This window comes from Morone saxatilis, unplaced genomic scaffold (assembly GCF_004916995.1).
Source record: "Morone saxatilis isolate NCDOM2014 unplaced genomic scaffold, NCSU_SB_2.0 Contig10, whole genome shotgun sequence".
Classification (NCBI taxonomy): Eukaryota; Metazoa; Chordata; class Actinopteri; family Moronidae; genus Morone; species Morone saxatilis.
In genome coordinates, this window is record NW_023339652.1 from 5,415,985 (window position 1) to 5,429,905 (window position 13,921).

The window sequence follows — 13,921 nt, forward strand, 5'->3', positions numbered from 1 at the left end:
CCCTCTCCGTTCTCACTGGAGCGGTGAGCTTTTATTTTCCTAAAATAGTTTGAACCGCTGGAAACAGAAACCAGCTGCTCCAGTGGTTTCCAGTCTATAGCTGTTTTGGGGAGGGCGTATCAAAGCTGTGGGTGTGTAACATGACTCTGCACGAGGGCCCGTAGGTCAGGCCTGTGTGTGTGTGTGTGTGTTGTGTGTGTGTGTAGAGAGAGAGTCAAAATCAGGACGCCTGTGTTTGGACCTAGAGGCTCTGACAAGATCCACACCCTCATGATATCACTGGTGTTGAGAGGTCGGAGCCAAATCCCTTAGCTCACGTCTCGTTGATTGCAACGGAGACGACGAGGCTGACTTTATGGTTTTCATCCACGTTGTTCCTGCAGACTCGCGCTGTGTTTCTGCGAGCGTTCGGCGAAAAGATCGCTCTGACGCAACTTTGCCGCAATTACAGTAGATTCCCACAATGATTCATCACACGTCACCTCGTTATCATTTTCACTGAACTTCAGCAGCGGTTCACTCAGATGTCATCGAAATTTAAACTTCAAAGGGATTTCTTCTCCAGTTTTGTTACAGATTGTAACATAACTATTTTCTGATTGCTGTGAGTAGGTCTGAAAATAACGATTATCTCCACTGTTGATTAATCTGGTGCTCGTTTTCTAAACTTCAATAACTGTTTGGTCTCTGAAAAGTCCAGGTGACGTCTCCGAATGTCTTGTTTTGTCCGACTGGCAGTCGAAACCCCAAAGTTATTCAGTTAATAGAGAAAAGCAGCTAAAATCAGGAAATGTTTGGCATTTTTCCAACATAAAAGACTGAAAAAATGAATCACCTGATACATTTTCTGTTTCCTGACTCGTCATTGCAACTCGATTTGTGTGGTTTTGTAATCTCTGCTCATAAAACCTTGATAATAAAGAACAGTTTCCTTTATGAAGAGGCCACTTTGAACTTCAGCGTGAGCTCACAGCCCGGCCTGAATTGGATTCCCACTGTGTCGGTATGTGAAGTGTCTTTTGGCACGGTGAAATCCGGCAGAGGGCTGCAATGTGCCAGCTCACCGGGCCAGCCGTGCCCAGCCGAGCGGCGTATCTGCCGTCTGTGTGCCAAGGGAGCTGCCACTGCACCGTCTCCCCCCCCTCCAGGGCGCTCCGCCACCCGAGTGGTGACACGTAATTAAAATAACGTGTCCTCAGGTGATTCTCATCCAATTATAGTGAAGGTGAAATGCCACGGCTGTACTATCAGCATGCAGTTTGTAGGAATTCATACAGATAGTGTGCAGCAGGATGCTTATATAATGTGTTTCTTCTTAATAATGTGTCAGATGTATTTGCAGCATGGAGTGAAAGTGGAACTAGATTAAGGGGATGATTTTAAACCATGTTGTCTCAGCTGACAGCATCACGAGGTTACGCATGACGGTAGACTTCATGTATTCTTCCACTTCCCTTTATTCCGCAGTTTCTAGAGCTGAGAGACGAGCTGGGGGTGTTTGCTCTGGGAACAGTCGCTCTCAAGTGGTTTGAAAAACCTTCCCCAGTGGCAGAGGACTGTTACGTCAGTGACGACGGGCCAACCGCCTCGCTATAGCTGCTGTAACATGAGGACGTTGAGTGCACACCAGGAGATCTAATGTAGTTCATGGTAACGGCCATTAGAGGCATCGAGTACAGTCGAGGGGGAAAGAGCAGCAGATGCGTCTCGGTGGCAGCCAACATGTCGCTTGCGACCACAAAGCCTCCTCAGGTGACTCCAGAGATCTCCTGGATATAACGAGAGCCGTTGCCATGGCGCCGTGACGTTTGAGAGATCCACAAAGCAAAAAGCCGCGCCGAGAGTCCGATTCCCTTCCTGCCCGCTCCGTCTCTCCCTCCATTTTCATCAGTTGTCTCGACTACAACCCGTTCGATCTAATTAGTTGACCAGAGGACTCCTTTTAACTTAAACACTGAAGTCATACCTCAGGTTACACACACACACACACACACACACACACACACACACTCGTGCTCTTGTTTCTCAGTTCTCCTTTGATTGAGGTGGTTTTGCTCTGGTTTCGTTTGCATAGTTCCTCGTCGTGCCGTTCGGCCACATCACAGGAGGATCGCTGTATAAAAAGGGTTGTAAGTGCTATTTTAAAAACCGGGCAGATAGAGGAAGTGAGCCGGTTGACTTATGCGTTAAGAAAGGATATGAAACAACATTTTCATCTTGTTTCAGGCGGCATTAACGTCTTGAAATATTTACATTTCCTTCTCTGTCTTTTCCAGGTGCCGGCGAATCGGGGAAAAGTACGATCGTCAAGCAGATGAAGTGAGTTCATTTCGCTGCAGTTTCATCTCATCATTCTGCTCGCTGAACAATCAAAACTAACTTTTCTTCTTCTTCCAGTGTATGAACAGTGACTTCTTCTCATCAGATACGCGTAATGTCACTGAGAATATTCATTTTCCACACCACAAACACCAATCGTGCTTTTATAGCGTCTCTCTGGGTAATATTACGCTCTGTGAATTGCTGTACAAACAAGCACCATGCATAATGGATCATGAAGACAACCTACCTATACATCATCCACATGCTGTGTGTGTGTGTCCCGAATATGAATTATATGTTTCATAAACATCCTCGTGGATACACTCATCAAACAGTAGACATGTCAGGCGTGCTGCGATATGGCTTTTCTGTTGCTTCTCTTCCTGTGACGGATGTGCAGAGCAGTGAGAAATGTTACTCACAGTGAACAGTCATGAATCAACAGTCTCTGTCTGATTTAAGGAAATGATTTACTGCGCAGTCTTTACTTATTGTAGCATAATACAGCTGATGGATTACTTTTACATGTTGTTAGCTGGTGAAAGTTGCCTTTTTATGCTCTTTTCTCTTATCTTTATCTTATAACGAATGTATTTTTCTCGTCACAAAAAGGCCAAACCAGCAATGAATTGACCTAACTAACAAATAGAGCTGAGACAATTCAATCGATTAGTTTATTGATAGAAAATTATTCCTACTTTTAATCAGTCAGGACCTTTAATCAGGGAAAAAAATGAGTCTATTTTCTGACATTTTGTAGACCAAACAAATCGTTATTTAATCAAGAAAGTAACAGATTAATCCATAATGAAAATCATTGTTAGTTAGTAGCCTAGATTTTTGTCCAAAAACTAATAAAGACATCACAGAGCCACACTGGTGACATGTTCCTTCATTATAATAAATATGGGCTCTTAAGTTTTATTCTGAGTCGATCGTTAGCTGAAAATATTCCCCGAGCAAATGTATGTATGCACGTGTTCCCAGCTGTTTCAGAAACAGATCAATTATTTAAAAAAAATAATTAAATAATACCTATTTGTAGAATTAATTTGATCATTCATGGGATGATAAAAGTGTAGAATAATTCCAGCCTCTGTGTAAAACAACAAACTATTAATCAAGCTTCATCTCCCTGGATGACTGTGATTTAAGCAGCCAGAAATGAGGAGATCAGTGCCGCTGTGGCCCGACAATATTTCTGCAGACGTTGCAATGAGCTTGTAAGGTCAAAGTATTAAAAAAAAGATCTTTAATAAGAGCTGAGAAGGAAAATTTGTCATTTCTAAAAAAGCTGGGGAGAATTGTCCACGAAAAGATGAGTTTTCTGTCAGTAAATGAGTCGATCGCTGACCGCATTCATCCCCCCTCTTTCTGCAGGATCATCCACGAGGCGGGCTACTCAGAAGAGGAATGTAAGCAGTACAAGGCTGTGGTCTACAGCAACACCATCCAGTCCATCATCGCCATCATCAGAGCCATGGGGCGCCTCAAGATCGACTTTGGCGATGCTGCAAGAGCTGTGAGTGATAGAGGAGAGAGAGAGAGGAGTGTAATTTTGGTGGGGTGTAGAGTAGAGACCTGAATTGAGTTTGTGGTGTTGGAAAACAAGCGGGTACTAACATTGAACAGCCAGAAAACAGTCTTGGGGAAAGTAGTCTTCGCTGTGAATGTAGTAAAGATTTCAGAGGCCTTTTCAGGTCGTCTAAAAGTCATTTCAAATATACTAATAAGTGTGACTGAGATTTACAGCTCGGTAGCAGATTGATGTTAATCGTAACGTCGGTGTAATGACTTTGATGGTTGATTTATGATATTGACATCGACGCCTCTCCTCTCCCAGGACGACGCACGGCAGCTGTTTGTGCTGGCGGGCTCAGCGGAGGAAGGCTTCATGACGGGAGAGCTGGCCGGTGTCATTAAGCGGCTGTGGAAGGACGGAGGTGTACAAGCCTGCTTCAGCCGCTCCCGCGAATATCAGCTCAACGACTCGGCAGCATAGTGAGTCACACGCACACACACACACACACACACACAAACAACCGAGGTAACAGTTGAAGGGTTTGCCAAAACTGTGAGTCATCCAGTGAAAAGACTCAATGGTCCTCCACACACCAATTTATGTCAACAACTTTTAACGACAGCGTCTTCCACGTCAGATGACCAGACGACCCAAATTACTGTCATTCCACTGCAAACGCACAGAAAGCTGCTGCCACAACTTGTCAAACACAAGTTGTCCCAGCCTTCAACTACGCTCAGGGAGCAGAAGGCTGCAGTACCATGCATCCGTCTGGACTTTTACACTGTCAATATTTGCCCTCCTCTACCGAGCCTGACGAGCAGCGGCTGGAAAGACTATTTAATCTTTGACCTCACGCCTCAGTACAGGTACATTTGCCACATGCTTGAAAAAACAAATGTGCAGAAAAGTTTAACAGTTCTTTTTCTCGACCAGCCTGAATCTTTTATAGATTGTTCAAGAGCACCTGGTGTCAAAACAGATGATATCATCACAAGGCAGCTCCTGTGTTTGTAGGAGAAAGGATTCCCTTTGTTTTACTGCTGCAGAACAAACATCAGCGGTTACGTCGCAGGCCGAGGGAGCTGCACTCGTTGGCCATTTTTCTAATTGGCTCCTCTAATCCTGCTGTCCAAGGGCTTTTCATGAATAGGAAACACCGTTGCTTAAACCTTGTGTTCTGTTTTTTTACTCCACTTAACTCGTTGGAAAACAAACTAAAGGCTTGTTTGCGTGGAGGGGAGATTACTTGTGTTTGTCTGGTAGCAACTAGAGGTCACTAATCTCTTTCCCTTGTAATTTATCAGCAGTAACCTTGAGGTATTAGCTCGGGCCGTAACACACCCACAGGGTTGAACATGTAGGTTTATGTGTGACATCCTGTATGATTACAGCATGTGTTTCATTCAGTGGCAGCGAAGTTGAAAGCAGGCTAGACAGGAAATGAAAAAAGAGGAAGAGTTCATTCAAACGCACATTAAGGTGAGTCTGACAAAGTCTCTGTCCATTTTGATGTGAAGGGAAAAATTACCAGTAGAATTTACGGTTGGAGAAAGAAAAACTTAAAGCTTAAATAAAATAAAATTATACTGAATGAGCAAAATTCCATATATATTTATCCATTGTCTTTACCTGAATGTTGCAATTCATGACCACAGGAACACACTAGAGTCTAGAGCAAGCGTTAATGTGGGACAGCACCCTGAACAGATGGCTCTCCCATTACAGGACTAACAGAGACTGACAAACACATTCTCACTTGCACGCAGGGAGTTTCCAATTCAGCTGCCTCTGGGACTCCGAGAGCAACCCGGAGGAATCCACTAAACACAGAGAAAACCATGCACTGACACGTCAAAGAAAATACCAGGGCTCAGGTTAAAACCCAGGACCTGATGTCTGTGAGGCGAGCTATAGCCTAACCACTAAGCCATCAGGCCATTACGTCTAAATTTACCACAGGCAAATGACGCATCCTGTAACTGTGAGAGTGTGTGATCAGCTTTTTAGCTTCACATAATTTCATTAGAACTATAAATGTCAAAGTTTACAATCTTCTGTCCTAATTGTAGTCATCTGATGGATTCCCAACTCATTTTATTGTAAGATGTTGCTCCGCAAAGAAGTAAACAGTTTCAAAACAGAAAAGGTTGAATCATGACTTGTTTTCAGTCTGAAATATGGAATCCAACCTGGTTTATCGCTGAGAATGAGCTGGGAGTTGTTTGTTCAACTGGCAGTTGCTCACTTGACCTTGATTTTTCGGACACATTTTCTCCCCCTCCTGCTCTCTTTTCTTCTCTGCCTGATGTTTTGTGTTTTCCCTCCTTTTCTTTGTGTCTCTCTCCCAGCTACTTGAACGATTTGGACAGGATATCCCAGGCCACCTACATCCCGACTCAGCAGGATGTCCTGAGGACCCGAGTCAAGACCACAGGCATTGTGGAGACGCACTTCACATTCAAGGACCTGCACTTCAAGTGAGAATTTCTCCACTGTAACAACTGGCGTACACTCAGCATGTTTTACATGATGGCTTAATTAGCTTCCCTTCCTGTTCCTGACTCATTCACTCCCATTGTAATTCCCTTTTGTACATGTACAGCTGTAAGTTGTGACACAGTCTGTGAACGTGTTGTGGGCATCAGCGATGACTCACTTATGACCGAGAGACAGGAAGTGGGGGCAGCAAGCCTGATGATCATGATATAGTTTTTTTAGCTGATGCGGTGTGATTGAACTTTTGCCACAAACAGAAGAGGGAAGGATGTGGTCCAAAAACACAACCACAGATACAAAGACTTATCAATGTTTCTGTGTTTAAGCTGCATAGAAACCGACTGAGTAGACAGTTACGATGACACACTGTCACCGTCACAGCACATTACAGTAATTCTGTCACTCTGTGTAATGTGGGAATTACACAGATGTGGCAAGCCAGCTCAAAAGCAAAATATTTCTTCTCCACGGTCCCAACAGTTTAATGACTTTGTTGCTGCGAAGGTAAACGGATGAAAGAGGACCGACCTGCTGAGCCAGGATGTCAGTCTTTCACATGTTTCGACAGGTTCTTGTATTTGATCACTGATTATGTATTGATTATTTTCTTTTGACAAAAAGCAGCTATTAGGGAGCTAAACGAGGCTTTTGCTGGGTTCTCTTAACGTGCCACAGCTACATGTTTCATACAGTGATTCAGGAGTGCTCTTCATAGTTGGATTTGCTTGTCTAGAAATTGTCTCTGAATGTGAGGAATGAATGAAGATATATACACCATACACCACTTGTCGAGTTCGTGGCTCTTTGGTGTGCATTTTGTCACAATGGCCCCATTAAACACTTTAAAACAAGCAACATGGCCCCCACTTTTAAACCTTTCCACTGAGCTAATGGACAGCAAGCACAGAACAAAAGCTTAAAGTCTGTTCTTGCTCTGCTGTTACTGAGTGCACAGTTAAGTACAGGCATACTAAATACTTGACTATTGTCTGCACTGGTCATATTTTATCATTTATTTTCAAGTAACAATAGACAAAGAATTTCTTTCCTTTCTTCCCTCTTTCATCACTTACTGTCATCACTCAAACCCTGCAGCAAGACCAGAGCAGCCACAGCGACTCTTCCACAGTTATTTTTGTCCTTGGGTTTCATAAACACTGCTTGTATTATGTATGCATGAATGTATGTTTACATGTTTTCTTCTTTCCTCCCTCCAGAATGTTTGATGTTGGCGGCCAGCGGTCTGAGAGGAAGAAGTGGATCCATTGCTTCGAGGGCGTGACAGCCATCATCTTCTGCGTGGCCCTCAGCGACTATGACCTGGTGCTGGCTGAGGACGAGGAGATGGTGAGTGCTTCAGCCACTGACTCATGAAAGAACATAATAGCAAGCACTCTGCGTTTGTACACAGCGGGAACATTGTCTCCGTTTACTGGAATCTCGATGGGTCATAGAAGCTGAGATTGAAGCATCGGTTTCCCGTTCAGGTTATGATTGCGAACCAGTGAGCGAAGCATAAAGATCAGAGTCATCTTCCTCTTTCCCTGTTAGAACCGGATGCACGAGAGTATGAAGCTGTTCGACAGCATCTGCAACAACAAGTGGTTCACAGACACCTCCATCATCCTCTTCCTCAACAAGAAGGACCTGTTCGAGGAGAAGATCAAGAAGAGTCCTCTCACCATCTGCTACCCGGAATATGCAGGTAAGACAGGCGCCAAGTCTTAGACCTGATGATGAGGAATGTTTTCAAAACTTGTTTATGAAGTCAAAGTCAGTTAGCTTAGCTTAAAGACTGGAAACGGGGGGAAAGTGTTAGCCCGGCACTATCCAAAGATAACAATCCTCGCCTACCGGTACCTCTAAAGGTAACTAATTATCACATTGTACATAATTAGTGTAATCTGTATAAAACCAAAGTGTAGAAGCCACCAGTTGTGGTTTTATGGAGGGTTATGTGGACTATTTCTTGGCTGGCAGCAGTCTTTTTATTGCTGTACGTGATTTTGGCAAGCAACAAGCAGAGACTTCACAAGTTGCTGCTCCCAGCCAAGAAATAGTTTGGCACATGACCTACATTAAACCACATCTCGCCCCTTTACGCGTCTGTTTTTCTAAGAATTGAAGAAACGCGAATGGTGTTAAAGAGTGAGCCTTTGTCGAACGTATGATGACGCTCCACTTTTAACAAGAACAAGCAGAAATGCCTAGTTAGCAGGATGAAGCCCAGCCATGTCACTCAGTCCGCACGCTGTTGCCTGTGTTGGGACTTCCTGACTATTTCACTTCCCGCTCCTCGTCTTTTTCCAGGCTCCAACACGTACGAGGAAGCAGCTGCCTACATTCAGTGTCAGTTCGAGGACCTGAACAAGAGGAAGGACACCAAGGAGATTTACACCCACTTCACCTGCGCCACAGACACCAAGAACGTGCAGTTTGTCTTTGACGCCGTCACCGACGTCATCATCAAGAACAACCTGAAAGACTGTGGTCTCTTCTGAGGACAGTGACAGTGAAGATGACAACCTTTTTTTCTTGGTAAGCAACTCTTAATCACTTAATCCCTTGAACAACCAGAGCTCAGCCCAGGTCCGGATGTAGGGAATAGCATCAGGATGTAGTGGAAGTGACTGAGAGAAGCATGACAGCCTGGTTTAAGTGTGTGCCTGCATTAGCTTTTCTCTTTCAGATGTGTTCAACAAATTGGCTTCAAACGGGTTTGTTTCCAGAGCTCAAGCATTCAGAATTATGGAGGAGCCATAGCTGGAGTGGGCCACAGAGATGCGGCGTAATCCATCATAATAAAACTCATAATTTAATCACTGAATCGCTGAAATCGCTGCCTTCTTTTATCAAAGGCTTAAATACATTTTCTGCTCCATTTAGATGTTTGTGAAATGATAGCAGCGAGGTCAAGCTCTCTAAAACCGCTCTTTGTAACGGCTCTGACCCATCCCTCCTCCTTCCTCACTTCCCTCATGTTTCTTTCTCTCCCCCCCCTCCCCCTTTCTGTCCTCAGGCAGTGGAGCCAGTTTATTGTGGATCTTTGGTGGGGAAGATGAGAAGAGTCGGGAGGATCAGTCACGGACCAGTGCTGTACTATATGCCACTTTTAACAGCTTTATTTATGTTTTTGTCTTGGAACATTTTAAACTAGCGTTACAGCATTTGTGTAGGATGTTTGTATCATTGTAAAAGCGTCACCGCAAAACATTTCTGCACATTTTTTTTTTTAGATTTACTTTGTATTTTGTTTTTTGTTTTTTGTTGTTTTTAATTTTTGAGATTTTATGCTGTTCCTTCTGCCGCTGTCTCTGGAAAAGGAAACTTCGCTGTTGGTGGAAAACGCTCCTTTTCTTCCTTCCCTACAACCAAAAGGGAAGAAAAGGGGTACAACTTTGAGTCCAGTTTGTTGGTACTTGTGCCTTCGCATGCCTTTTTACTGCGGTCGTAGTCCCAATGCTTGTTCTGTTGCCTGCTGAATTGTTCTAAACATTAAGAGGTAAACTGTTTTCATATGTTAGTGTCCATGCTATCTTCTATGTGCACACCACTGAGCTATCGGGAGGAGGAAGATTTCCCTCTGGTCTAAAGGTACATGGGTCTCCATGGTGACCAACATGTAGCCTCCACAGTCCCCTACCCACATCCTCCCCCCACCCGCCATGACAATGGAAGGCCTACTGGCCGATCACGCAGTACAATACTGAGATGTATATTGTTACATTCACCCCAAAGATCTGGGGTTCTGGTTTTTAAACAGTGTACAAAATATCCATTCTTCCCAACCATTCGGAAAATGGTAAGTTGAGGCACTGAGCTCATAATACGCTCAAGTGTTTAGAGTACAAAGACCAGAGTAGGCACATTTTAATGTATATTTTAATGTATTTGGAGGAGAGTTTTTTGGTGTTAAGGAGAGGAAAAACTGAACCACAGAAAACATGGTTGTAAAGGTGAGGATGACGTCTGAAATGTTTTAAGGTTCAGACATCGTTCTTGGATCCTGTCTAATGATGGTTTAAGAGTAGAGGCGCTGCTACGGGATCCACAACGCCTTTCATTCAGGTGATGGAAACTTAAGATGGTCAAGGGATGGTCCTGGTCTGTGATGTTAGATCAGTACTACTTTGCCAAGAGGAGTGATGAATACGGTCCTGGGTCTGTTCATATAAAGAAACTGCCACAACTGTCAATGTATGTGTATGTTCTCCACAGACGGAGAATCTTTGTAGACTCATCTCCCTTATTTTGCTAATAAAAACCATTTACAAACCACATGGAGTTGCTGTATCATTACCCATAGCTATCTTCAACAGTTAATGAAGCCTTAATTAAAGCTAAATGACTGGACTATTAATAAGCTGCTAAAGCACAAAGCAGGATACATTACTCTCCTCCCCTTCAGTGTCTTCCATCTTTCCTTTAAATGTCATGCTATCACATGCCCTCTTAAGGCATAAATACCACTACTATTTCTGTTCATGACCAGAGAGGGTTTCCTCTGAAATATGCTCGATATACTGGATCTGAAATGCAAAATCCAGTTTATTAGAAGATGCTTTAATCAGTAATAAGTCACGCACTCGTGCTTTGATGCTTATGTGTTCATGTAATCGGGGCTGTGCGCTATGTCACTTCTTCGTGAATGGCGTGCTTGCCACACAGAGCAGGCACTGTTACGTATCCCTTATGCATTTTATATAAAGCCAGGTTCCTTGTTATCTCCAGAGGCAATTACATCACATCATCACATTTGTATTCTTCTGTGGCCTTTAAGGCTGCGTGTACGCAGGTGGAACCCAATGCAAATGTTTGTTTAGGTGAAAAATATTGATCATGAGTGAATGAACATTTGGCCACACCGAAAAGGTTGACTTGCATGTACAAACCACCTTAATCCTTTTTAAGGCTGTCTCCACACTCTGGTGTGTATCTTTGGCGTGTTTCACTAACACAGTTTGCATAAATGTGCCATGACGTGACCTGTGAATACCACTAGTAATGGATGACTTCCCTTTCTAACAATATCTCTGCACAGGAGAAAATGGAAGGCACGACACCTAATATAAAAGCAAAGGGACAGAGATGTATCAAAAATGTACTCTATAATATAATATATTTTGCATTAACTGATTACAGTGGGAAAACATGTTAACACTGACATGACATGACACTTATGAAGTAGCTATGGCAAACTTGTTAGCATTCATTTGGAGTCCTGTAACTATTTGATCACCTGGCTAACCGGGCCCGTTCCAGGTACGTTAGCTAAAGTACCTCGATGAGAGCGGAGGGACTCAACCAAAACAGTAAGGTTTCAGGGAAAAAACTGCACGTTTGTTACATTTTAGGAAAAAGGAATAGTTATTCGGATGTGGATGCTAATTTAGCCTCAAGTCAACCAGCTAGCAACCTGTTAAAAGTTGTTAAATTTGACATTTTAGTCAAGGTGGCACGCTGTTATTGCATCAATAACCAAGTACTTTTCCTCAAGTAATATGAGACTTGAGTGTTTTCTTTCCGTGCCACTTTCTACTTCTATTACCACAACATTTCAGAGGTAAATATTGTACTTTGGACATCACTACAATTATTTGACAATTCGTTGCTAGGTACTTTACAAGTTAAGCTTTTAAAATTGGCTTTTTAGTTAGACATTAAACAATTTAACTGTCACTTTGAGCTCTGGGAAATTGTAATGGCATTTTTGTTGCAGTGTGTTATTGGTACTTTTACTTAAAGCATCAACAAAGAACTTTCATTCATTCAAGGGGAATCCGACCAAATCCGACCCAGTGGCAGGCATTAATAAGGATACGGAAATAGCCAATGTTCTCTCTGATGGTCTGATGTGCTTATGTAGGTCATAGACTGTTTCATAACCAGTTGAAAACTCCTTGTAGTAGGTTTAACTAAAGGTTCTGAATACTTCCTCAACCACTAATAGTTGCAAGTTGTGGATAACTCTAAATGCAACACTACTGTTACATTAGCCACCCTAAGCTAGCAGGAAAAAACCCTCAGTGTATTGAATTGAGCAGCTGAGTGCGTTATTGCTCATGAATTCAACTTTTATAAGAAGACGAATGTGTCATTTCTTCTCAAAGCTTACACAGTCTCACTTTTAAAGGAAGTTTGCTCCTTTATTTGAGAGAAAAGAAGGTAAAACGCAGCTTCAAACACTCCCTTTGCCTCTCTTGACACAAGGGATGCCCTTTTCAGCTGTGCATTGTAAGCGATTTGGGCGCCACAAATACTTTGCATGTGTCGGCCGTTTGCACTCACATGAACACAGCTGATTTGCATGTGTGCTGGCACACTCTGCCGCAAGAGCGTTAACCCCAGCTTCCCCGTATTTGACGACTCGACAGAAAGGTGGAACGAGTCTGAGAGAGATAAATGGGCCCAAAGAGTGTTAGGCTGGGTTTTGTGATGCAAGGCTTTGAAGGGGAGGAAGGGGGAGGGGGGTTGACTCCCATGTGTGTTGCCAATTGGAGGAGTTGAAGTGTGTGTTAGTGGGTGGGGGTACATATGCTGTATTTATAGCACCTTTAAAGATGAGAGAGAAGAAGAAGAGTAAACAAGAGGGCGGCCATGATGTAACGGTGTAAAAGCAACACGGGTGACACTGTTGAGGTTTCTCTCGGCAATAAACGGAGGGTGGGGAATGTTTGAAGTGTGAGAGGGAGAGGAGGATGGCGTAAATAGATGGAACAATGGAGGCATTATTTCAGTGCTGTTCCACTGCTGTGTTTACTGTCCGCTCTCCCCTCAGTCACTTTCTCTGGGGGCAGCAGTTGGCAACAGAGATAAGACAGGCTTATCTGCTCTGCAGCCATGTCGGACAGGACGCATTGTTACCACCAAACTAGACACACTTTCAGTCTGTGCTGCACATTCTTCCACACACTGGATCTTTCACAGTACAGTAGACGCCATGTGTCGGCAGTCTGTCTCCGGGGCCAGCATGCATGTAGATTATTTATGGTTGGCTCTTTTATCGCATAACTCCTCTATCTTTCAAGCAATTTCTATTTTCTGCTGCTTTAGCCACTCTTAAGTGGCCTCTGGTCCTGCTAGTGAGAGGCCTGTCAGAACTATTTACAGAGTCTATTATATACAGTATATTTATATTTTCTCACACATTCCTACTTGGATAGTTCATTTTTTATTTCTGTATCGTCCCAAATATTTGGAATCCATCCCACATGGGATTGCAAGGCACTTCCGGATGTCAAACATACAAAGACGTCAACACATATAAGGCCCCTACATTAAAAAAAACCCATTCACAAACAAACAACAACATATTTAAAACAAAAAACAAGCTGATAATACATCGATATAGTAATATTGATCCATAGATATACAGTAGTAGTCAATTACTATTTCTGTGGTAGAAAGTTGCGGTGGCATTTGACAGGTAACCAGGACATAGAAAGGCTACTGATGAGTTCTTTTGTTTTTGTTTTGTTCATTGCCTTGAAATTGAATTGAAATTGACCTCCATTGCACTGAGGTGATGACAGAAATCTGCTCAAAAAGCAAAATTTTTTTATATCCTTATTAATTTAA

General features: G+C 43.1%; 1 protein-coding gene across 1 annotated transcript in view; it reads left to right on the plus strand.

Annotated features, from left to right (window-relative positions):
• gnai1 (guanine nucleotide binding protein (G protein), alpha inhibiting activity polypeptide 1) overlaps positions 1-10,615 on the plus strand; it is a 14,756-nt gene extending 4,141 nt beyond the window's left edge. The window contains exons 2-9 of the mRNA XM_035677037.1: positions 2,277-2,319; positions 3,703-3,844; positions 4,166-4,323; positions 6,196-6,324; positions 7,561-7,690; positions 7,895-8,048; positions 8,654-8,881; positions 9,363-10,615. Coding sequence (XP_035532930.1) covers positions 2,277-2,319; positions 3,703-3,844; positions 4,166-4,323; positions 6,196-6,324; positions 7,561-7,690; positions 7,895-8,048; positions 8,654-8,844 — 947 coding nt within the window. The 3' untranslated portion in view covers positions 8,845-8,881; positions 9,363-10,615. The remainder of the gene's footprint in view (positions 1-2,276; positions 2,320-3,702; positions 3,845-4,165; positions 4,324-6,195; positions 6,325-7,560; positions 7,691-7,894; positions 8,049-8,653; positions 8,882-9,362) is intronic.
• Positions 10,616-13,921: the final 3,306 nt, after the last annotated feature.